Source organism: Xenopus tropicalis, chromosome 6 (genome assembly GCF_000004195.4).
Source record: "Xenopus tropicalis strain Nigerian chromosome 6, UCB_Xtro_10.0, whole genome shotgun sequence".
Classification (NCBI taxonomy): Eukaryota; Metazoa; Chordata; class Amphibia; order Anura; family Pipidae; genus Xenopus; species Xenopus tropicalis.
In genome coordinates, this window is record NC_030682.2 from 100,233,299 (window position 1) to 100,260,020 (window position 26,722).

The window sequence follows — 26,722 nt, forward strand, 5'->3', positions numbered from 1 at the left end:
GCCCCGCCCCTTGCTCCGATTGGAGCGCAGACTGGTAGGGCCGACTGAATGAGGTGGAGGCGCTGCCTGGGGATTGTTGAGAGAAAGCTGCATCTTGGTGACAGGAAGAAGGCATAGTCCGCCAGTGTGTGTTCTGCACGTCCTGCTCTGCACTTGCCCTTTCCAGCACCATGGCTGACCAGAAAGAAGTGAAATACTATACTTTAGAGGAAATAAAACAACACAACAACAGCAAGAGCACCTGGATACTCATCCACAACAAAGTGTACGATGTCACCAAGTTCCTTGAAGAGGTACGGAGCAGCGATTCTAGCCATAGCTTTCATACAGCTGTTGGACTACAACTTCCAGCGTTCATCAGCGGTTCCTGTATAAAGCAGGATAGACTAGTTGATGTCTCTGTATCTGTGTGGTGGTTCTTAGGTGTAATGTTAGGCCATGGCATAGCTGTATGTTGTGTTTGCGTGAGAAGGAAGGGGAATATCATAGTAATAGTATCATTATACTGGCGCCTGCGCAAACTCTAGCTCTCCTACTGCCAGAAAACTGCAGTTCCCAGCAAGCCTGCTTATAAAGCTGGGGACCCACAGGTTTGTCTGTTGGAGAGGCGAGGGGTGTTGAGAGCTGGCACAGGTGTTGCTGTGGGATGTAGTGTGCCTCCTTGGCATAGTGGTAACATTGGTACACTAGTATGGGGCCAGCTCATTAATGGAGCCCTAAAAAGCTTACAATTAGTGTTGTTTGGTATGGCACAAAAGGCCCAGGCCAATATTGCACTTGGACTTCTGTACAACAAATTTACTGTAATTATTCCTGGAGAGCAATTTTTCCCCTTTCTGAAGGGACCCATTTAATTTAGCAAATCGGTGTCTCAACCCAAAACTGTATCTCTTGTAGAAAGAAACTTAACATTTTCAGATACAATTATTATTAAAGCGACCCTACACAGAATGGGGACTCATTTTTGGTTAATAGGTTTAGAATACCTGTCCTACAGAGGTTTCATAAAGACTGGGCTTAGTCGACTCATGTCAAATATCTTTTGTTATAAAGGTAAAATGAAATAACATCTATGAATTCCAGTGGGCCCTTGTCTCTAGCAGCCAGGTCAAGTTTCTTATTATATATATATATATATATAATTATCTGTGGCCAGCACACCCTTCAATGTTTCATCAAAAATTTTTTTATTGTAGATAAATTGTTAAAACCAACGTTTCGGTCCTTATTAGGACCTTTCTCAAGGATCCTTGACCGAAACGTTGGTTTTAACAATATATCTACAATAAAAAATTTTTTTGATGAAACATTGAAGGGTGTGCTGGCCACAGATAATTATTTTCTATACAGACATAAATTTGGCTATGCACCCCGCAGAATATTGAGCCTTGGAGTGCGGACACCATTTGGATTGATATATATAATATTTAAATTCAGAAGGGTTGTACATGAAAGATACAGATTACATAAATTACAATACTGACCACTTAACCCTAAAGCAGTGATCCCCAACCAGTCGCTCACAAGCAACATGTTGCTTTCCAAGCCCTTGTATGTTGCTCTCAGTGGTCTCAAAGCATGTGCTTATTGTTGAATTCTTGTCTTGGAGGCAAGTTTTGGATGCATAAAAAAACAGGTACTGCCAAACATAACTTCCTGTAAGCTGCCAGTCCACATAGGGGCTACTAAATAGCCAATAACAGGCCATATTTGGTATCCCTGGAAGCTTTTTTTATGCTTGTGTTGCTCCCCAATTCTTTTTACATTTAAATGTGGCTCATGGGTAAAAAAAGGTTGTGGACCCCTGCCCTAAAGGATGGTAAGAATGCTGCTTGCTTGACATAGTAATTACATGATGTTTCCTCTGTGCTCCAAAAGATTTTTGGTTTTAATTGGTTAATTAAACCAAAACACAAATTGTTTTTCTTCAGTTACTTTTTTGTTTTCCCAGAAGCCTTTTTTTTTTAGTTAAATGATTATTAGTACAGATCCTGCCTCTAAAATCAGTGCAACAGATCCATAAAACTCAATCATGCTCAAACTAACTTTGACACGCTTTTTTGGTGTTACTTTTTTTAAAAGGGGACCTGTCACCTTAAAGTGATACTGACACGAAAAAACTGCCTTTCAAAATATGAATATACATAAAAAGTTCCCTATAGGTCATGTTGATGGTTTTTCGCGGACAGGTTTGCTTTTGTAAGTAATTGTTAATTGAAGTTCCTAAACCTGACTGTTTTGCCAACCTGACTGTCCCATCTGAGCCTGTCAGTTTTACCTTCTAGTGCTAACAGACAAATATGGCCGCCCCCTCATAGAGGAACATAGGGAATCAGACAGGTAATGTAAACACATCAGGCAAATACTTTTATGGCAAAATTATAAAGTTCTTGCAAAGACAATGTTATGGTAGATGTGGTGTCAGTGTCTCTTTAAGAAATAATGCTAAATCCCTTTTTTATGTAAGGTGCACAAAATAAACTTTACGTACGCTACATAAATGATATAAAAATGGTTCCCCATGGTCTTAGAAGTACACAATCACAGAAAGCAGGCAGCTGCCATTTTGTAAACACTGTTATTAAGCTTTGCATTGTCCCAAAATCTTGTTTATGGTCCATAATCTGGTACCTGATACCCATCTGCATGTATAAAATACATACATGCAATAACATGGAATGTAAAAATAATGTGAAAATGATTGCCTGAGGCATAGAGACAGGGAAGGCAATATATGATTGACAGTTCAGATTTTTAATGCATTTATAACAGGCTTGGATGTTTTAATAAAAGAACAATTTGTTTTTGATGTTTAATTTGCAAAGGACATTTGTTATGCAGCTTTTTATGTGTGGGTGACAGGTCCCCTTTAAAATCTATGTTCAAAATACTGGAATATTACAGATTTATTTTTTCATGTAAGATAAACAATTAGCATTTGTCTTCCTTTGTGTAAAAACAAACCCAAATTGTCATTTTTGCTTTACTATTGTTTAGACCCTTGTTCAGTTCAGGAATCATGGGGGTGACTTCATTGCCGCCTATATCTATTGTCATTCTTGATTTTCTAAGTTGCTTCACTCTTAGAAATACTGCAGAAGCATATCATCATTCCCCTCAAGGCTGACTGCCGGCATGCCATAATTAAAGTAACACACCACACTTCTCATGAGAGAGCCTCTATTAAATTCTTATAGTTATAAACACAGAATTGTTACCCATGTAAATTCAGGTAGATGTACAAATGCACCCCAGTATTCAAAAAACGCAACAACATTGGCTTTAAAAGTGGGAGATTTTTGTCTAGTCCTGTGACTCCATGGGGTTGAGGGGCTAAATTGCACAATTACTGTTGCCCTTGGCAATCAATCAGCAATGCCATTTGAGCTTTCTGCTAAAAGTTAGAAAAGGAGACTTGATTGACCGCATAAGCAAGAGGGATGTGTAGGTTTAATCACATGGTGCTGTGTACAGTGATGTATCACAAACGATTTACAGGTTTGTACATAAATAAGACTCAACTATTTACAAACATTTACTATGAATCATGTTGTTAATTGGATTCATCTCAAGCTACTATTTCCAGATATTGTTGAATGTTATAGGACAGCCTTTTACCTTTAGGAAGGGGCAGCTTTTTATTTATATGGTTAACTTACAGTCTAACCTCAGTTATCTTATCATCTTAGCTTAAATGAGGGTAGACCTGTTTTTTTATTTTTTGTTTTATTAAATGGGAACGCCAGCTTCTTAACCAAAGTTTGTTAACAAGCCCCACACAACACAGAAACCCCTAATATTCCTATCACTGTAATCTGTTCCTTTGAAAAGTATAAATAAATACCATTTCTATATACTGAAATTCAGCTGCAAAACATTTTTCTTTCTGCATCATTTGAAATCCTGGCAGGGGAGGAGGGACTAAAACATTCATGTTACAAATTGTAACACAGCTTACAGACAGCATGCAGGACTTACATAACCCTCAATGCATTGCACCATGATATAACTTTCCTTATTGACATCACTTGTGCAGGGGATTTGTGGGGTTTGGAGGTTGCAGGCTGAGGACAGTCAACTACCTTTTTATTTGATTTATCTCAAAGTAGTCAGTCAGATCAGCAGGAGACCAGGGGGCCAGGCTTGGGTAAGTGTTCCAAATAGGGATGCACCAAATCTACAATTTTCGGATTCGACCGGTCAGCGAATCTTTCGTAAAAGAGAACCACGTGCGCACTGCACAGCAAAAAAGTCACGTGATTTTAAGGATTCAGATTTGGTTTGGCCAGCAGCGTGGATTCAGCCGAATCCAGTAGCAGCTTAGTTAGCCAGGTTGCAGACTTTCTAAACTTTATACACTTTATACTTTATTTTATTTACTCTCATAAGATGTCTGTTACACAGCAGTGGTTACAGTTTGATACACTAGTAGCTGTTCAATTTTAAGCCAGGGAAAATGCTTAGTAGTGGTTGAAGCTGCTCCAGAGAGTTGTATACATTAATGCAGTGCTGTCCAACTGGCGGCCCGCGACACCCCTCTGTGTGGCCCCCCACCTGTCTGGCTGCTTTGATGGCTTACCTTTGTGCTTTAAATGGTATCAGTACTGAGATTAACTGGCCCCCTGCATGGTTCTTACCTCAGATTCAGGCTGTAATCTTCCTTTATTGTTTACAGATGTAATCCCCTGTGTTGTTCACACCTTTTAATACCTGCATTGTTCAACCCCTGCAGTGTTCACACCTTAGGCTCAGGCTGTAATCACCCCCATTGTTCACCTGTTCACACCTCAGACTATATGTCATACACAGGGAGCATAGGGTAGGCAGAGTATGGCACACACAGGCAGCATAGGGCAGGGAGGGTATGGCACACACAGGCAGCATAGGGCAGGGAGGGTATGGCACACACAGGCAGGGTAGGGCAGGCAGAGCATGGCACACACAGGCAGCTAAGGGCAGGCAGAGTATGGCACACACAGCCAGCATAGAGCAGGCAGAGTATGGCACACACAGACAGGGTAGGGCAGGCAGAGTATGGCACACACAGGCAGCGTAGGACAGGCAGAGTATGGCACATACAGGCAGTATAGGGCAGGCAGAGTGCTGCCTGTGTGTGCAATACTCTGCTTGCCCTATGCTGCATGTGGGAGGTGAACCAGGCAGGGTTTTGTTGTGGGAGTTTTTTAGCAGTTGGAAATAGCCATTAAATGGTCCCTAAGGTGTGTAATTATGTACTGGGGGTTGCTGTGCTATCCACAGGGGAGGAGGAGGAGGCATATGGAATTTAAGGGTATATCTTAATATGACATAATATAATTCTTTCACATATGAATGACAGTTAATATCCCCACAGTAAGGACCAAGCATTTGGGATTTTGCTGTGTTATCACCATTGTGATAAAATGGGTGTGGTTTGAAGTGGGTGTTGTTTCAAAAAGGGGAGTGGTCAAAACTGGCTTCCAGTTGCGGCCCTCCACCATGTATGCTAGAGAAATTCCGGCCCTCGGCACCGCAGAAGTTGGACAGCACTGCATTAATGTATCAAATTGCAACAGTTTAGGGCAGTGGCACACAAGATGGTTTCATACACCCTGAAGCCCACAATTTGCACATATTGTGTGCATGATTGTATGGTGTTTTTTTATTTGGAAATGTGTTTCTCCAATTTCTGTGCAGCAGCATATAAATGATTAGGGATGCAATCTGATGAGCAGACTATAGATGCACAATATCTTATTTGAGTTGGGTACTTTGGCATAATTACCATAGCAGTGTATAAATCCATAATACGATTGTTTGATCATCAGAAATAATAAAAGTGATCTCAGGCATGCTTATTTGTATAAATGATAGGTTAATATCAGCAACAATTTGTAGTTAGGGGGAGTGATGAGCATTCATGAAAAAGTAAGTAGAAATGACTATTTTCTGCTAATATGACATTACTATTTGCTATAGACATATAGAACAAGTGGCAGTATCAAGTCATCATACTGTGTATTACCTTCCCCCAGTCTCTTATCAGATAGCTATGGCATCAGTTCATGGCCTATGCAGTTAACTTTTCTGTTTGTCTCTGTAAATAGAGTCAGTGCAAAGGTTAAACTTGCAGGTCTTGTTCTCTGAAATATCTCCTATAAAGTTAAAACCGTTTTTCTGCAATTGCCTTTTTCTACAAGCCTGTTTCTGCATGGGGGTAGATGTTGTCATTTTTACATTTAAACATTCAGATGTTTTCATTATTTGATTTAGGATACCAGAAACCAGTTTTTGCATTCCTTTTGGTCAAAATGGAATTGCCCAAAATTGTCTCTACTTATTTGCAAACCAGTTAAGCTGTAACAATTAATGATCCACTAAATACAAAGTTGTCCAGTCTGAAAATGCAGTTGTCTAGCTATTAAATTATACAGTTATTGAGTCTTAAAAAAATCTGCTTCACAAATCTACTTCAGTGGTGACTAGTCTTAAGAAAGCCATTCATGTTCATTCTGCCAAACAAGTGGATCTCTGCCTAATTTGGCCACTGACATGTCAGGCCAATTCATATCATACAGCAGGCCTACGGAGACCGACTGTATAAGTTGAGGTCTGCCTCAACACACTGTTGCTGATGCCTCTGGAGGTACTAAGTTGTCAGCTTTTATTGGCTGTGTTTGGTCACATTAAGTGAGCAGGTCTTACAGTGGATTACCAACTTTACATTAACTAATTAGTATGTTATAGCTGGACCAGTTGTAAATAACTTTTCAGTTTTTCTTCATTATTTATTTAGTATGGTTTGTCCTGTTAAACTGGGTACAAATGCATAAAGCCACATAAAGCCTCTGTATTCCGCAGATACCCCTTTGTGTTGTAGTTGCATGCCAAAGCATCCATTGAACACACACCAGTGTGAAGATCACTACCATATTTGTGACTTTTACTGACAAATGACAATTCGATAATATACACTTGAGGGTAATGTAAAGTACGCACAAAGATTGTCCAGATCTTTTAGCTCATAGCAATCAATAAAATGTTTGCTTTTAAACAGTGGACCTGTAAATTTTACCTGCTGTTTGATTGTTGTAGGTTAGCAGAGCTGTAGCAAACTTTGGACTTTGTATTACATTACATGATTTGTGTTTTGAAGTGAAATATTCTTTTTAATGACTCATAAACAATTTAATATCAGTACAAAAATACTTTACTATGAACCTTCACATGAGAACTGTTTCTTATGTAAAGATGGGCAGCCTCTCTCCTAAGGGCTCTGGCACACGTGGAGATTAGTCGCCCGCGACTTACTCGCGAGGCTTTTTCGGCGATTTCGGGAAATCGCGCCGCCGCGTGTGCCATCCCGCCGGCGACTTACATGTTCGCCGGTGGGATGGCGGGTCATGGCAACTCGGGGAGCTTAGTCGCCCGCGAACAGGGAGTTTTGTTGCGGGCGACTAATCTCCCCGTGTGCCAGAGCCCTAAAGGCAGTGCTATTAAAGATTGAACAAACAACAAGCAGGGTCACACATAAGCTGGTGCAGCCCGGCAGTGAACCTATTCCATAAGTATCCCAAATTCAGGAAGGTTTAGCAAAATTATGTGCTTTTCCTCATCATGGTTATGTATTTGTAGTTGAAATGTATATCTTATCTAGTTTTCACACTGCTGAGTCTGACTCTTTAAACAGTGTAGCAAAAGTCAGCACTTCCCCAGAGAAGACTCAGTTTGGTACCATGACTTGCATGCAACAAATCTCCGTTGTTGCAGGCGACTAACCTCCCCGCAATGCCAACCCACCGGCAAGAATGTAAATTGCTGGTGGGATGGCATACGTGGCACCGCGATTTGCCGAAGTTGCCAAAGTTTCCTCTTAAGGCAAATCACGACGCCCCGTATGCCATCCCACCGGCAATTTACATTTCAGCCGGTGGGATGGCATTGCGGGGAGGTTAGTCGCCTTCAACAACGGAGATTTGTTGCGGCGCGACAAATCTCACCAAGTGTCACGGCCCTAAAGGCTGATCTCCAACAGAGTGTTAGTTGGCTGCAATCATGTTTATGTGATAGAATGGAGGCCCAGATGCTAATGCATATGCACTGGCTACACAATTAGATGGTGAGGAGTGCAGTGACATCTAGGAAGTGCTGAGTGGAAAGTGATTGGAAGTAATTGTCTGTATTAAATTGTAAGGTTGTGCAGGCAATATATGATCCACAGCTGGGATTTTTAAATGCTTTTATTATGTGCAAGGATGTGTTAATTTGAAAATGACTTTTATTAAAAAGCTTTTTATGTCCAGATGACCGGTCCCCTTTAATAGATTCAAAATTATCTGGCTTCTGCTACAGTGTTTCAATAGCCAGAATAAGCAAGGGATAAAAGTTAGACATATATTGCTTTCAATAGCACCTAAATGCTCAAGTTAATGGTTGTACCCACAATGCACTTGACTTGTTTTTGGAATAAGAACAAACTCATAAAATGAATAGAAATATTTATTTCTATTCATTTTATGAGTTTATTCTTATTCCGAAAACAAGTCAAGTGCATTGTGGGTGGGTGATATCAACTTATTTTACGTGGTGCTCTTAGCACTATTATTCACATTTTTATTTTTAGGGGTTTCTAAGATAGTTGTTCCATACTAAAAATACCAAGCTTTTGGCCCAACAACTCTCAAAGTCTAGCAACTAGTTAAACAGTCCCAGAATGTTGTTAAAACCTTGCTCAATGTGCAATTGCTGGTAGCATCTTATTAGCTTTGTAAACTATCCATGAAACAGACGTAATCAGACAGCGGTGAAATAGCAATAGTACCACGTTTGGTGCCAAACAGGGCTCATTCAAGCTGATATCCCGGAAACTACTAAAAATTCATACATTTATACATGCTGCAAGAGTGGAACACTGAGATGCCCTTTAGAATGCATGTTGTGCATTTGAGAACCTGTAGTGGCACAAATTCTCAGCTGGACTGAGATTGGGTTCTAACTGGGCCATTAAAGGACATTCACCTTTTGTTATTAAGCCAGTTACTGTGGCCTTGTGTTTGGTATCATTGCCCTGATGAAAGATGAACTTACTCCCAAACTTTAGTTTTTAGCAGACTGGGATGGATTTACCTTTATTGGCTTTTAGAGCTTTTAATTGTTAGTGTTTCGATTCTTCCTTTTTCCATCCTGCAAATGAAAGGGCTGTCTGGTGACTTCTAAGCTGGCCATACACGCACCGATAATATCGTACAAAACCTCGTTTCGTACGATATTCGGTGTGTGTATGGCAAGTCGGCGAGTCGACCGGTATCGGTCGACTCGCCGATGGGCTAGGTTAAAAGATTTTGATCAGGCGCCATAGAACAGATGTTCTGACTGACCCACCCAGACACTGACCATCCATGCCACTATTTTAGGATCCTCCTAGGGCAGCCCCACAGTTTGGAAACCAGTGAATTTGAACCGTTAATGTGTAAATTAATGCTGATTTATATTTAGATAAGCTGTTGACCATATCTGTTGGTAGATAAGAGAGGACTGTCTGTGATTCAAGGGAAAATAAATGTCCTTCTTATTGACATGGGCTCATGCAGAAAAGGTGCATCAACGCTCCTCTGAACTTCCAAGTAAAAATGTAATTTATTCTGGAAACGGTAGGGGCAGATGCAATGGATCATTCATTTTCCTCTGCCTGTGTTTTGTACGAAGGCAGAGGAAAGCAGATTCGCTATCATGTATTCCTTTGTGTAGCTCTACACAGGCCGGTGCCATGCTTGTTAATTGAACTACAGGAAGGAGCACATGATGGCAGATCCGCTTTCCTCTGCCTTTGTACAAAGCACAGAGGAAAGTGGTTGATACGCATTGTGTGCCCTTGGCCTTCTTATCTCTGATTCAGTGGACCACACACTTCATGATGGAACAAGGCGAGTGAGGGGTTGGATCACTCTATAAGCCTGCTGTGGGTTTGGGGTATGGTTCATCAGAGTATTATTGTATAGTATTTCTATATTAAAAAATGTATGTATTTTTTAGAATCCAAAAAGTGTTAATGCAGCTTTTCCAAATTAGCCCAACTGAATGAGCTTGTCAAAAATGGGGTATATTTTCCCATTAAGATTAAATCACTTCAGTAGCCTTTTGCTGTTCTTGTTTGTTTGTTTTAAATAGGAAAAAATATATTTTTGTGCTTTTGTAGCCAGTCAGAAGCTAACGGTTCTTCATACAATAACTACCAAATGTATTTAAATTTATTTTTAAATAAATGAATAGTACAAAGGAGTTAGACACCTTCCATTGATTATAATCGCTTACCTGACACCCTAGGCTGGTGATTCTGTTTGCTGAAAACTGCATTGGGCCAGGGTACTTCAGTTAGAGCATCAGGTCACAATCTTCTTTCGCCCCATGCCAGTGCATGCATAGTAGAGTGAAAAAGCATGGGTACTGCCGGCATGAAGAAGCAGAGGAAGAGCCATCCATGGTGCTCCTACAGGTGTACAGCGACCAGTATAGTTTTCAGCAAGGAGCATTTACTGTGGTTATAAGGTAACTAATTATAATCATAATAATAATTATAACTTCTGTAAAACATAGCAACCTTAATTATTGATGGATGGACTTAAAAATTGCACAGATAAATAAGCAACATTTTGCTTCCCACAACAGTGCATCCTGGCAGTCTTGAAGTAAGGGGAGCTGCTTGCCTTAGATGGCAACGTTTGGGGGGACTTCAAACTGCTGACATTACTTGATGGTACATAATCAAATGCCCTCATAATATAAAGCCTTGTTTATTAATTCCATGGCCATGGGGTTTCAGTACAGCCTGCACTGACACTGAATCTACACTAACTCAAGGTCTTCAGCATCACTCATGCACTACTTAATGCCATAGCAATCTCCTCACCTTGGGCCCATTGGTGCTGCCTGATTTGCAAGCTAAGGGGCATCCAGGTAGATGCCAGTGTACTGGTTTTGTGCTTTCTATTTGTGAGCAACTTTATTGATTTAAGTTGGGCTGAGATCTGAAAATATTAATAGATTCTTGTCATTATCATGTATCACTGGGATAGCTGCAATTTTGCATAGTGCAAATCAACTCCAGCCTGCTAGTCTCCAATGTTATGCCATATTTTAGAACTATTTGCTTAATTATTCATTGGACAACCAAACCCAAAGCATGTTGACATATGATTTAGTTATTCTATATACACTTGGGGACTAAACCCCTCACTGTGCTGTATGCGTCTTTATCTCCTTCTGTCGTCATCTCCTATAGTGACTCTGCACATTCCAGGAGGTGGGATGTAAAAACAAATTTTCTTTATTTGCTCTGTTTCAACTGCCAGGAACACAAACTGTGGAAGATAATTCATATACCCATTTAGCTTATTATTATCTTTTTTTTCCTTGGTATAAAAGAGATTTTCATGCATTGGGGGTGTAAGGAGCCATGAAAGGCATTTGTTTACCAGGAGTTAATTACTAAATTCTTAATAATGTAGCTTATCTTGTTATCAAAGTAGCCCCTGCATGGATGCCTTCATTCCCTTATAGAGAGGTGTTATTTTGCATACTTTTTGGTGTTAAATGTAAAACTATAGGTTTTTAATTTTAAGAGGTTTAGCCTACGCTACTTATGTTTAAATACATATGTAACTGATGTTCCCAACCTTGCAGATACATTTGAGAGTGGCTCAGAGCTGCTGCAGTTTCTGGCTATCATGATAAGTCTCTGGGTCTGTGATTCTGAAGAGACTATAAACTTTATGGAAGCATTTACATGTTTAATACTAAAGGTACCTGTTGGGGTAGAGTCTTGAATTTATCATTCCTGCTGTGACTTGCTATGGTTGATTAAAGGGAGTCTCTACCCAAATCTGTTTTGCATAATGATAGGAAATTTTAAGTAACTTTATAATATATGTAAATAATATGTAGATATAAAAGCAGTATGTGTCTGGATGTTACAATTCTCTGAATTTCTGTTTCTCATTCATGAACAATGTAGCTGGTCACCTCATTAAAGAAGAAAGAAAGTCATTTTGGCATTATACTGCCAATAGATTTGCCACATTTCATTTATTCTGCAGAAACCATTAACATACCCTCTGTTTGCTTAAGATAGCAGCTACCATTTTGGGTAGCTTCCTTCTTGCAGTTTCTAGCCGTTATAGGTTAGATCACACATTCCTAAAGGAGGGGGGGGGAGTTCTTAGCATTCTGGTGGGAGGGGGAGCAGGAGAGAGGAGAGAACTGTACAGACTCTGTACAAGGAATTAAGGCTGTTTCTGAGAACTTACTTCTGATAGATTGCCTCAGTAGTCAGAACCTGAGGGAAAAATGGAGTGATAAATACTGGTTTCATTTGCAATTATATTTAAAAATGTTTAAAGCAGAAGTCATTTTGGCATTTTGAATCATTATATTTGCCACATTAGTGCCACCTAGAATGCTATATTTATTCTGTAGAAAGCTTTACTATACCTGAGTAAAAAACCCTAGAGGCTCTCTCCATTTGTTTAAGATTGCAGCTGACATTTTAGCTTGATCTTCCTAGCTTCCTGCAGCTCTAGAGGTTGGTAGCTCAGACTATACATTCCTAAGGGGATGGGGAGTGACTTTTATGGATTCTTAAGGGAAGGGGGAGAGAGAAGAGAGCTGCCAGACTCTGGCCCTTGGAATGAAGGATATATCTGAGAGAGGAAGTCAGATACCAAAGAACATGTTTACAAAAAAGGAGACAAGAAATCCTGTGTTTCTTTTGATAGAGGAACCAGTGCGGCTTTTCTGTGAGTGCTTATGGCTGTATTTACATAGACCTTTCTGATAAAGCTTACTTAGTTTTTACCTTTCCTTCTTCTTTAATGTATATTCCAGGGAGCTTGCTACCCATACTGACCCCAAGGGGGCCCTTTAAAAAAATTTAAAGGGCTTTGTGGGAAACATTCTGAGCTATGCCTGGGTGCATTCTTTAGTAAGTTGCCCACTTAAATGCCATATGACTTTGCATGCTGCCCTTATTTTATAAATGTCCAAAGACAGTTTACATACCATGTTAAATACTGAAGCACAATTCTGTGCCAGTGCAGTTCTTGGGGAACTTCGTTTCCTGATTTTGTAAATTTAACCCTATTCATTCAATAGTACAGCATCCAAATGTACCAAAATCTAGCAAAAATTGATCTCTGATGATGCATTTTTGGAATTATACCAAACTTCTACCACACCAAAATGCTTTGTTTTACTGCAGGATAAGGCACCCAGATGGTTTAGGACTCCAGCTCCCATCATCTCTTCCTCACCTATGCTAGCCACATGTTATTTTGCCTCTCAGAGAAAGCATTTGGGTTCCCTTGAAAAGACAGCAGGTTTAGGAAATAATTTATATACTTTGGGATATGTAATAAAAGGTGGAAAGTCTCCTACTAGTCTGGTCATGCAGAGCAACAGGGAGCATTTACTATCACAAACTTAGTGCCTTTATATATGGGGGTTTGAGAATTAAAATTGCCATTGTTTTAAATAATTGGAAGCCTGGATAACATGCGTTGGTGCTGCAGTGTGCAATTACTTGTTTAGTTCTTTTATATTGTTTGCCAACAGTCCATTAGACTTCTCTATTGCATAAAAATGTCTTTTCACTACCAGCAGGTAAAGCGTAATGTCTAACTGAATAGAGATGTGGTTTTCAGTCCTCTTGCCCTGTAAACCTTTGATCGCCCTGTTTGTCACGCTGCACTAGGCCAGGCAGTTCAAGGGTGAATTCTGTATGAACCAATCACACGCATCACTGTTGCCTAATTCTTTCTGCTGAGTCACTCACCTTGGCTTAGCAGCAGCAAATAGTAAAAGTGTAATTCCATCTGTAAGTACGTGCCACTTGTCCTCTTTCTTTCTGTACCCTGTGAAATGTATACGCCTGCTATATAAACAGCTCTTCTACCTGTTTTTTATCAGCTAAATGAACCATAACTATGAATCCATATAAATATAATGGAGCCATTGTGTCAGTGCAGGTGCAGTGGAATTCAGCACAGAGCTGCGTATGTGAGCAGTTCCATTCTGAATTCTGCTGACTTATCCTACACTGTGTGTGCAGCCTTCACAGTGGGTTAAGGAACAGTGCAAGAATCCAATAAGTTGGCGTACCTGTGTAAAGAAAATCTCTGGGCTATTTAAAGGAGAAGGAAAGGCCAAGTCACTTTCCTTCTCCTTTAAGGGTTATGTAGTAAAAGGCACTAAGTTTGCCCAGGAGCAGTAACCTATAGCAACCAATCAGCAGGTATAATTTATGTTATTTGTGTTATTTGTTTATGTGGGTTACTGCTACTGGGCAAACTTGCTTGAATGGGGATTAGATCTTATTCAATTTGGAGCATATTTATTAACACTAAACAAATTTGCCATAACCAATAATTAGCTTTTTTTTTCCAGCCAACTGCTGGTCGAACAGTTACATTTGACTGATGCCCATGTGACTGTAGTTTGTTACCCCATCACACCAGGCTAGAGGCTAGTAGAAGCCTATGGCCTGCTATAGTACTAATGAGCATTATGATATGCATTGCCCCCAGCCCAGGGTTAGTTTTGTGGCCTATATCTAAGCTTTTTTACTTTTTCAGCATCCAGGTGGGGAAGAAGTGCTGAGAGAACAAGCTGGCGGAGATGCAACAGAGACTTTTGAAGACATTGGTCATTCAACAGATGCAAGAAATATGTCTAAAGAATTTATTATAGGAGAACTTCACCCGGTTAGTGCATTTTCATTTTCTTTATGCTTTCTGGAATTGTCAGCTTTTTTTTAACCACCTTTGTTTTGTTATTGTTTAAGTAAACTGAATATTATCCATTCTGTATTTTAACTTGCCCGTTCAGTCTTCTGAATAATCCCAAGTTGTTACGCTTGATGTGTTCCCCGTAGTTCTGTTAAAGAGTAAAATCTAACATCCAGTGTTTGTACCATGAAATCAGATCATTTTCTGTTAGTAATTATTGCCCCTACGTATGCTCAGCTGCAAAATGCATCAATGCCTTTTCAATAATTAATTGCATACTGTAGCATTTTAAAACATAAAAGCTCTAATACTTGCACTAGATTATTTTGCCATTCTAGCCAGTGGCCACTGCTTGGGGTGATTTCCTGCACTTTTCAGCCAACTGAAAAAAAATAAATAAAATAGTTTCACCATTAAAAGAAACAAAAGTAACACAAATGGTCTCATTTGGTCCCTATAAGATTGCCCACTATCTGGCTATTTTTTTTATTAAAAAAACAAGCAACCTAAATTATATACATATATACACATACAATATTTACTCTCAATAACAAAAGCCCACCCCAACCCTAAGGACAGAAAGACAGAGATGCAGGTTACTCACCTAAAACAGCATGAGCCCAATCCTAAAAATCTGATGGAAAAAAAAAATCTAAAGGAAGTGAAAGAGACCAGCCCCACACCAGAGAGGCCAATCAGAAAGCATAAATAAAGGTTTTCAAGGAGGCTGAAAACAAAACCCGCACCATAAAGACACCCACCTTGCCACATCCATCCTGTGCTATCTGGCCTCCTGGTAAGTGTTGCTAACAGTACCTTCCTTTTAATCAGTAAATGATTTGTGTACCGTAGAGGCCTTTGTATGGGCTTCCATTGGATTCATATTTATGCCAGGTTAGAGCTGCTGATGCTATTGTTACTCCTAGCACACTCTGCCATGTTAGTTTCCCCTTTAGGGGATGCACCATCAGTCAGTCACTGATCAATCTTTGTTTAGATGCATTTGATAAGTTGATTGTTGATCAATGTTACAGAAAAGCTAACCTTTTATCCGGAAAACCCCAGGTCACAAGCATGTTGAATAAAGATCCCATAACTGTACCCCAAAGCCAATTTTATGCATTTTTATATTCTTACAGCTAGGCTAATCTTGCTTTTTTATCCAAATTAATTGAATATATGTATTAAATATTAACAACACCTTTACTCATTTCATTTTACAGGATGATCGATCCAAAATCCAGAAACCAACTGTAAGTTTGACTGCTTATACGTACTGTTTTATGAAAATAAATGGAATCAGCATTTTACTTGGTTTCACCAGTCTTTGTTACTTATATTAACCCATTAAGTGCAGGGGGAACTTTGATCTTGAACTGGAAATTTGACAATGCCAACACTGGTGCTTTTTAGCAGCATCATTGAATATTCAATCTCTGACACTGAACAGGTTAATGCATTTGCCAATTTTTGTGTGTGTGTATATAGATATATAGATATTGTATTATAACAGGTGCTCTGTTGGATCTTAAAGGAGAAAGAAAGGTAAAAACTAAGTTTATCAGAAAGGTCTATGTAAATACAGCCATAAGCACTCACAGTAATGCGGCACTGACTTCTCTGTCAAGAGATTTCTTGTGTCTGCAATTTATGTGCCAGAGACATGCAGCTCTCTGCTTTTTACCCCTTTTTCATGGGTTTTCCAACCCCCAATCACATAGATCCCAATATGTAAAACCTCACAGCCCCCCCATACTCTGTCTGAAAAGTTGTGCAGCTGGGTTAATGTCTTTCGTGTTTGGCCATGTCATATTGAGTGTCCAGCTCAGAAATGACTGCTGTGTGCCACATATGGCACACTCCAGCCCCACTGTGCAGGGTTGTGCAGTCTAGGTACAGGGGCCCATGCAGTTTTGCACAATGGTTTTCAGTTGGGGAGGTGGCAGGGAGCCCTGTGAGTGAAGCTACCAAAAGGAAGAGTTGGGCGTTAAGTTTTTAGAATGTTTGTTTTTATACTATATACATCTTGGTTGCTTTTTTACAGTGGGAATGTTTTTGCTGCAGCACATTTGCATGTATTGATACAATACACAATAAGGGCATTTAAAACACAGTATGATTAGCCAAGAACTCCCCTATATATTCTTACTCTTCTCTGTACATTAATGAATTTTACAATATGTTTTTCAGGAAACCTTCATAACTACCACTGATTCAGATTCCAGGTAATGTACCTATCACAGTATGTCTAAAAAAAATTAGCATGGACGTATTTTAAGGTCTTTTGTGATGTTCTATAAAGCGGATATACCACTTTAAGTTGGGGTTTTACAGCGAAAACTGTACAAAATGAAATCATATTTAAATCTTCTGTTCCCCTAAATGGGGACTTTTATACTGGTGGATAATAACTTGGACACAGACCTCCTAGGATTAGATGACCTCTGGCTTGCCCATTGAGCCAGTAGAGTTCTCTGTGTGAAATCAAAAAATTTCATGTAGTTTGTGTTTTATCAACCCATAAGTTGGACAGTCCTAATTAATGTGTCAGCTGTCAAATTCTGGCTTTAATAATAACCACTGGTACATATTTTACAAATGAAATTATCTCTGAATATTTGTTTTAATTGATATAATTATAAATATTTATGTTATTTTATATTTATTTATTTTTTCCTGTTAGCTGGTGGAGCAATTGGATTATCCCTGGAATATCTGCATTCATCGTAGCCTTGATGTATCGTTTCTACATGGCGTCAGAATAAATAGAATATGGGAAGCACTGAGGAAACAGTTCTGCTCCAAATCATTTTAATTACCTATGGTCATCATTTTACGATGGCCAGAGTGGAGCTGTTGTTAATTCTGCGCATGTTCTCTAAGTGCAATTTCTGTTCCCTTTATTCATGTTTTTTTACACACAAAAAGAGGAGATTATGTCTTCTTCAGTACTGGGCAATTTTGCTATCCATTCTAATTACAAAAATATTAATAGCTTCTTTAGACTTTTAATAAAGAACAAGAATGATAACATTTGTTGATCAGAAGTGAAAATTGACTAGCACATTTAATGTTAACTGACATTCCCTAATCTATATTGTAGGTAGTCCATAATAAATTGTATCTGTTATTCCAACATATATATATATATATATATATATATATATATATATATATATATATATATATATACTTTGTATGATTACTCATCATAAAATATAATGCTTTCAGTCATCAGTCCATTAAATGTGACATGCTGATTGATGTGGGTTACAGTAAATGAAGCAGTTACATACTAATAAGGCCCAAACAAATGAATGTCATGCTGTCCTATTGCATATAACCTTTGTACCAATGGCCTTTGCAAGTAATTATATAGCCCTATGTATTCCCTGTACCTAATTTTCAAGTTCCATCCATCTCATCTGGTCCTCTTCTCTGTTTTTACCACTTTGATTGTCCTCAGTTGGTCCTGGAACTAGAGATGCTCTGTGTGTTTTCATGATATTACTTTTGCCCATTAAGTTGGTACAGAAACCTTATGCTACTGGCCAACCTTACAGTGCAAATCTGTCTGTTGGTTTCTCAACATTATGTAGTAGGCATCTCGGTTACCCTGGATAGCTCTTTGTAAACTGCATTCTGCTCTTTATGTTCTATATAATTAGTTCAACATGGTTTTGCAAAAATGTTCTTTGCATTTTGAATGGTATTCACAGATAGGATTTATATTACCAGAATGCTTAGCAGATGTAGGAGGTAAGCACATTCACCCATTTCTCTTATTCCATCATTAAATCCAAGCAGTCTTTTGTTTTTTTTTGGTTTTTTACCAAACTGAAAAGGATTATCTGACCTGTGTGGGTACCGATGGGTCCAAGGTATTTTTCCATTGAAATAAATAGTGAGTGAATCTGGGCTTTGTATCCTCTGGCCTGGAAGCAATTAAACACCCAAGTGTCAAAAGGCCTGCAATCAGGCTGTGTTATTTTTGCTCGAAAACTGTGAAATGAGTAGTTTCTGCTTTTGTTGGGCACAAATACAGTGGTTTTTACTGTCTCTAGATTCCCACCCCTCAAAAATTAGCATTGGTTCCTCCATAAGAAACAAAAAACATATCTTAAGCAAGCTACAATTAGCAGATACTGTTATTTCAGAAAAGAAAAAGGGAATGACCAACTTTAAAGGAAAACATTTAAAAAAAACAACAAAAAAAACAAACATTATTTAATAGAGACTCTGCATTAAAATCTGTTTTTCAAGAGCGCAAACAAATGTTTCTTTATTTCACAGTGTTCCCCAGCCATGTTACCTGAGTTCTGATAAACTTTAGTCACACTTTTTACTGCTGCGCTGCAAGTTGGAGTGATATTACCCTCTTCCCTTTCCCCCCCAGAAGCTGATCAGCAGAGCAATGGGAAGGCAGCAATATAGCAACTACCTGACACTTGTGTATTATTACTATACTATTACTATTGTATGGGAATAGTACTCAACAGTAAAAAATCCAAGTCCATCTTGGGACTCCTCCAGTTACATTGGAGTAGGAGAAACAATAGGTTACCTGAAAGCAGTTCTAATGTGTAGCGCTGGCTCCTTCTGAAAGCTCAGACTCAGGCACAATGCACTCAGATGGCGCCTACACACCAATATTACAGCTAAAAAAAATACATTTGTTGGTTCAAGAATAAAATTTAAATGGTAGAGTGAATTATTTGCTGTGTAAACAGTGTAATTTAGAAATAAAAAGTATACCTAAAATGGCAGAATTCCTTTAAATACTAATAGTGATTTACAAAATCACTGCATTTTTTTTTTTTTTTTGCACACACTACATGCATGTTTTGATATTGCTTAAATCTAGTTCTTTCTTTTATACATATTTACATGCTTTAGGCACAGAGGTGGGGCAGACAATAATTTTAGCTTTCCATTCAGCACTACCTAGATGTCACTGCACGTCTCACTCCCCCATTCTCCTCATCATCTAATTGCCTAGCCAGGGCCTGGGCAGCTGGTCCCCCATTCTGGCACATTCTGGCATGATACAAAGCTTGCCTTACTAACAGTGTCCACAAAATGGCACCTGCTTGCTGTGATTGAGAAATTCCAAGACTAAAGGGAAAAAATTCTATTTATATAGTGTAAGTAAAGTTTATTAAGCTCAACAAACATGATAGAAAACAATTTGGAGTTAGGCTAATGCCACACGAGGCGTAGGGCTGAATTTTCGGCAATCGCTTTTCCGCTTGCCGAAAATTTCAGCCCTACGCCTCGTGTGGCATTAGCCTTATTTCTTAGGGTGACAGGTGCACTTAAAGGGCAAAACAGTGCCAATGTTTATAACTCTATTGGCTCTGTTCAGATCTATTGCCAGACTACCTCTTACCCTTTAAAAAAACAGAGCATACATGGGCTGAGCTGGTTTGGGTATCAGCACAGAAAAGCTGGTGCCATTTTGTACAATTTTCAGGACATGTATGGTGACTTGGCAATTCCGTCCAATATTCATGGGTTTTTCAATCAGGCATGTTTAAAAAAATGTATTTTGCCAATGCATTAACCTGCCAGTGCATGGGGCATTAGCCGAATATTCAGGCTTTAGGCCCAAAACCAGTGGAACAATAGAAAGTTGGCTAGAACTAATATGGTATCAGTCTGCTCTACCCAGTCAGGCACTATGTGTAGTCAACCTGTGCATGGCTGCCTTTTGCTGATCTTATATAATGTGTGTGGCAGGGTGAGCCTCCTACATGGCAGCAAGCCTCATACCTCAAACTCATACCATATTTGCTTGCAACACTGGTGGGGGTGGTTTATTAATGCTTGAGCAATTGGTTACTGAAACCATGTATGAGTTTCTGAAGTTACGCATGGTTTCTGTATCTGATTACATTGCTGCCAATCTTAGAAATCTGGCAAAAGATCTAGTAGGCCAGTTTGATTATTGCAAACAATATCAGTATCAACCAGGGAAAATGTAGAATTGTGCTTGCAAAAGTTTATCATCCTGTCATGGATTGATCAATGCTTCACTAACAATTCTGCAAACAAATCTGCACTGCAACCATTATTTCAGGTATTTTATATACTGACAACTTTAAAAACAGAAACATCTCTAAATGTTCACAAATCACAAGGTTAATTCTTTTTAAGATGCTGCCTTCCGATGTTTGCTAAAAGTTATATGTTTGTGCTGGAAAGAATATTTCTGAAATACGGAAAAGAGAACTTAATGGATTTGTGCCTTTTTTTTTCTAAAGAAACCTCTGCTATCATGTAACTATGACCTAAAATTGTTGATCTTGGAATAACAATTGTGACCGATGTATAAACTGATGTCTCATGTATTAAAGAGTGGATTCAGAAATCTTGTTGGCTCTCAAATATTTCAACATATAATATGTGACTAATGTTTGTGCATTTATTGGTTTGTATGAAATGGACAGAAAGGACAATGGAACAGAAAAGAAGGGGAAATATTTGAGTGATTGGCTGTAGCTCTCTGCCTGCCATTCCTAGAATGATCATTAACTGAGACAGAAATGATGAAGCAACTTCGTTTCTCCTATAAACATGGGTATGTGCTTATAAAAGAACTGTATAGTAAGTGATGCATTACCAAGTAATAGGTGATTTAATTGCACATTTTATGTGCACATTTAGTGCATGGGGAAGATATATACTGTACAATTATACAAGTGCAACAGGATTCTTCCAGTCACAGAATCCTTTCCTTGTCTTAATTATGTTTGATTTACCAATTTTGATATACCAAATTGGAGAACCTGCACTGTTGTAAAATATATCCAAGTTACCATGCTGACTACTTTTTGCAAAAAAACACTAATTGTAGGTAGCCAGGTTTAACAAGAGACAAAGTTTGCCCCAGCAACATATCATGCATTTGACTTTATTATTCTAATGGCAAGAGACCAGTAAAGACTAACCTGAGTTGTTGATGTGGGCTATTTAAATAGGGGGAAGACTTTGCCTTTGTTAATACATAATCCCAAATATACCTCTTTTCTTTACCCTCAAAGCATTCTAAAACTTAAAGAGCAACTTTACCTTAAAATTAACTTTAATACAATGCATACAATAAGGATCACTAAATCACTGCAGCTAATCAGGCAAGTGCTCCTGTTTGCTGAAAACGGCACTGGCCTAGAGTATTTTGTATATGTGCATCATTGCCATCTTCTCACACAATAGGGTGGTTTTTAACTCTACTGTCTGCCTGGGCCCTAATAAAAGAAGAAGATTGCAGCAACAAAATTCTGCAGAAATACCCTGGGCTGGTAAAGTTATCCCAACAAAAACATAGAACTTAACTTATTGCAAGATGGAAAAATAGGAAGGGTATATGTAGTAGAAATGAGTGTAAAGCAACTAAAGTTTATCACACCTCGTTCAAACCATCTTCTTAGTCCAGAATATGCACATTGCTGTCCCCAAGAGTGGTGTTCTTTTCCATTTAGATGTACAGTAGATACTGAGGAGTTAGCCCTCCAATATTGGGCCATACTTTTACTGAGCGTCTCCCCAATGTATAGATCTGAGCGTTCTTCAATACACTGGACTGCACAGACCACATTAATTTTCATGTGCTTTGGTGTTGGGTCTTTTGGTTGTACAAACTGTCTCATGGTGTTGTTTGTATTGGGTGCTAGAGAATGGGAGTGTATTTAATATAGTGATTTAAGGCTCAAGTCACACACGGGCAGATTTATCAAAGTACCATTTTCGTACCTTTAAAAAGCACAATTATTATGTATTATTAAATACAATTTTTTTAAATACAATTTTTTTGTATTGTGCTTTTTAAAGTACGAGTTTCAAATATCTTGAAATACAAAAAAATTTTATCTTTTCATATAATGTTCGAAAAGTAAGATTTCTTCATATCAGAACGATCATAAACTGCAGGAAAACCTTTCTGACTTTGATCCTTCTGTGCATGATTTTGGAAGCCTCCCATAGGGCTCAATGGCACTCTGCAGCTCCAACCTGGCCCAAGGAAAGTCACGGTACCGAAGCTTGGATGAATCTGAAACTTTTAATCTCGGCGCAAAGCATGAAAAAGTTGCAGCAAATATGCAAAAGTTGTAACCTTTTAAAATACCTTGTAAGCTAGCAAAACCTTGTAACCTTGTAAAATATGATTTTTTTGTATTCGGACCTGTCGTACTTTGATGAATGTGCCCCACAGTGTTTTCTCTACCTCTGTGGCTTGTATGTGTATGTAGTGGCAGTAATAGAATCTGCCTGTAAGTGTGCCTAAGGATGGATATTCAGCAAAAGTGCACACATGCAATTTCTGGCTGAAATCCACAGGCGATTAGGGGCAATTTTCTGTGCCTGAACTGTATTTATCAGTGGAGAAAGCACCACATGTGTCATTATCTGTAAGGCTAAAGTCAGTGATACAACACCCTTTGTTTTGGCCTTTAGTTAGGTTTCTCATTTTCTTGTCTTTTATACCAACAAATGGATCTTCAGTTTAGATACTGGGGTATGTCATGTGGGGCATCGATTAGCATTACTGTTTTGCAGCATTAGGCTTCTGAGTTCTGTGTGGGATGTGATCTGTGTACAGGTATGTGATCTTTTGTCCAGAAATCTCTAAAGTACAGGAAGGCCCTCTTCCATAGACTTCATTTTAATCAAGCAATTTTAACAAAGCAATTCTCTTTTTTCCTGTAATAATAAAACAGAACCTTGAACTTGATCACAACTAATATATAATTTATCTGTATAGGAGCCATTATTTAATGTTTAAACGATTTTTAGCAGACTTATGGTATGGTGATCCAAATTACAGAAAGCTTCATTTTGAGGAAAACCCGAGGCCCCAAGCATTCTGGGTAACAGGTCCCATACCTATACTTCAGCTTCTTCCCATATTTCAGAAACACTGAGATACAGGTTTATTGGATCCTGATTAATCTGACTTCAGTGTGTTTCGATGTGAAATCCCCATTGGGGCGGAGATCCATATGAATGATAAGCAATCTCTAGTGCAACAGAATACATAAATAGTGAATAATGTATCCCCTGTTGTAATATACAAACTATATAAGAAGAAATCTATGGCACCTTTGAGTCCCACAATTCAGAGGGCCATAATTACAGAAGAGATGGTGAGTGGAAGAATAACTGAGAATGAATTGGCCATATAGTTGTACATAGGTAAATAGGTAGAGTTTAGAGCAATTAAATTGTCTTTCTATACAGCTTTGGTTAAACAAACTGGTTGTGCAACTCAATTGGAACAAGGGATTAAGTAGCATTACTATTTAAGGAGAATTCATAAATAATCTCAACTTTTTTCTATTTTTCTTCTCTTTTTTTTCATTACAAATATCATCTTTCCCTAATTATAATGTATATTCACACCCTCAATTTACCACACATTTATAATAGAATAATCAGATCACTTCTAGTTATTTTTAACATATCATCTGTCTATAATTGAACTGATACATGGGAATGCTGTTTTCTATGTTTACAAAACCTGTTGTGAGAATCCACAATGAGCAGCTCCTGACTGCCATATCATAATCCTTTCTTTTTCTAGGGTAAAGTACTTTGCAGGGCAGCCCTTTGCAGATATCATATTTCATTCCCATCAGTCCCTGCCCCAGTGGAGCTTACAATCTAAGGTCCCTAACACATTCACATGCAGTAGGGACAGAAATCAATTAACCTGGCGCTTTTGATGAGGGGCTGTACTGTATGTATAATGTAAAGGAAAGGAAATAAACTTGCTCATGGTACCAGAATATTTGAAAAGGGATATGTCTAATAAATGCAAGTTGCTGGGCTGCACGGATTGGCTGTATGTACAATACCATCAGTATTGCCCTTGTAGCTGGATTTTTTTAGACATGTCCCCCGATTTTTCTCATGATCTGCTTATCTTACCATTAGCGCATGGTATGAATTTCATTTCATCACAACATTTATTTAATTTCTAGCAATACACAAGCTTTAATCCAAACATGCAAGGCTAAAGGGCTTTTCTTTGAAGTATAGTGTACTATATAAGGAGTTCCATTTTTTATTAGTTCTTAGAAACTCTAGGTCACAATATGTGAAGGAACACTTACCAGTAACACAATGAAAAGATATAAAGCCTGTTTGTTTCCTGTAAACATTATAACAAGAAACATACAGTCAGTGCAGTCATTGTCTATACAACTGAAAGCTAAATAAAATCTTTATTTTATATATGCTGGAAATAATACAATTTCAGACATAGGGGACCAAATATTTATTCATAGGCAACATTATTTATACCACTGGGCCCATATTAAGAAATTAGTGTTACTGGGCCCGACAGTAGCTTAAATTTAGGACCCCAAAACATTGGTACGTTAATTAACCTGTTCTGCCAATATATACAATCATATACAATATATAATTGTTCATTAATTTGGTCCTTACTGGGCCCTCTGCAACTGCTTTCTCTGTAGTTATGCCCCTGTTTGAGACAATACCAGAAGGCTTTTTTTATAATAGCCAAACAAAAGAAGATGCTTAGCCATGTACATTCAAGAATGTGGGTTCTATGAGACAGAGGAAAGTGTAGGAAACAACAAAACCCCCCAGCTATATGGAAACTGGAAGTAAAGAAGGCCATAGACTGGCCAATACTCTCTTATATATTAAGATTATAATTGGATCATATTGGAAATGTAAGTAACTATAAACAGTGCGTCTGTGATTTGTTGAGTTATCCTCTTCAAGCCCACTTTGGCTCATAAAAAGGTGACATATTAACATATAAAAACACTGTGAGTTGGCCTTTTGGCCATCATTTTGAGAAACTCTAAGATGATAAAGAAGCGTTTACCCCAAATCTCATCTTAATTGACCTCCCAGGTGAGCTTCCAGGTGTATCAGGTGTTTCCAAACTTGCCTCTAACTGACCTTCAGAATGGATCCCCCAACTACAGCTTTGTGTCCCCTCCCCAGGGGAACCAGCTCCACGGTTTAGGAATTAATGCTGTATATTAAACAAAAAATGCAGCACCTTGGCAAAGGTATAAAAGATACAAGAAGACACCAATTAATTCCACCACCTAAATCAGTTTTTTTGTAATTTGAGAAACACCAGCTTAGAATTCATTGCTTACCATAATTACTATTGCCTGCTACAGTAGGACATTTTACTTTATCAGAGGGGTCATGGAGGCCTGCCCTAAACTGCATGACGACTCAGTTATGTATCCCCATCCATAGATTATGAACCACTGATCTATAGTAAGTAAACTGACGGTGCTTGTGGCTTGAGGTGGTCAGGCAAACAGCAAAGAGCAGAACCATAGCTTGCATATATAGCCCTACATGGTTAAGTAAACTATTAAATACATTACAATAAAATTCTGTTATGTTGAGGAAACCAGCTTTAAATTAAATTTGCCGGCATCCCATTTTTCATTTTGCTCAAGCTAAAAATGGCCTTAACCTTCATCCGTGGCCAGAACAGACAGAACTTTCTGTACTGTTGAAAGACTTCTGAAGAGACAAGGTTCGAATTCTCAACTAAAAAAGAGTATTAGATGTGGATTTCTGAGCAAGCCAACCAACATAAATGGTTAATGAGATCCAATATTGATGTACCTTGTGTTACAATTAGACCTTGGCTAAATTTATATTAGGAAAACATGAAAATCACCATAAAGATTATATATTGGCTAAGGTCTAGACACTCTGTCAATCATACAATACAATGTGGGAAATAAAGCATGTAGTGAAGCATTAACGGATGATATTGCCCAGGACAACCAATCAGCAATTAGATTTCAACAGTTAGAAAACCAAAGCACATTTTTGTGTGTGGGGTTTACATGTCCTATAAGGTGCCTACTTGTGTTTTCATTGACATAAGGGTAAGTCTGTTCCTGCCCTTTTCTTGCTCCCCCATAGTCTGACTCCCTGGTTTTGACCCTTAGCCTGAT

General features: G+C 38.5%; 1 protein-coding gene across 1 annotated transcript; it reads left to right on the forward strand.

Moving 5' to 3' along the window:
- The first annotated feature begins 136 nt into the window (after positions 1-136).
- On the forward strand, positions 137-18,961 carry cyb5a (cytochrome b5 type A (microsomal)). Its single transcript, NM_001015979.2, is given in 5 exon segments — positions 137-293; positions 14,604-14,732; positions 15,980-16,009; positions 16,947-16,981; positions 17,440-18,961. Coding segments are annotated over 5 exon segments (399 nt in total). The 5' UTR covers positions 137-170; the 3' UTR covers positions 17,522-18,961.
- The last annotated feature ends 7,761 nt before the right edge of the window (positions 18,962-26,722 follow it).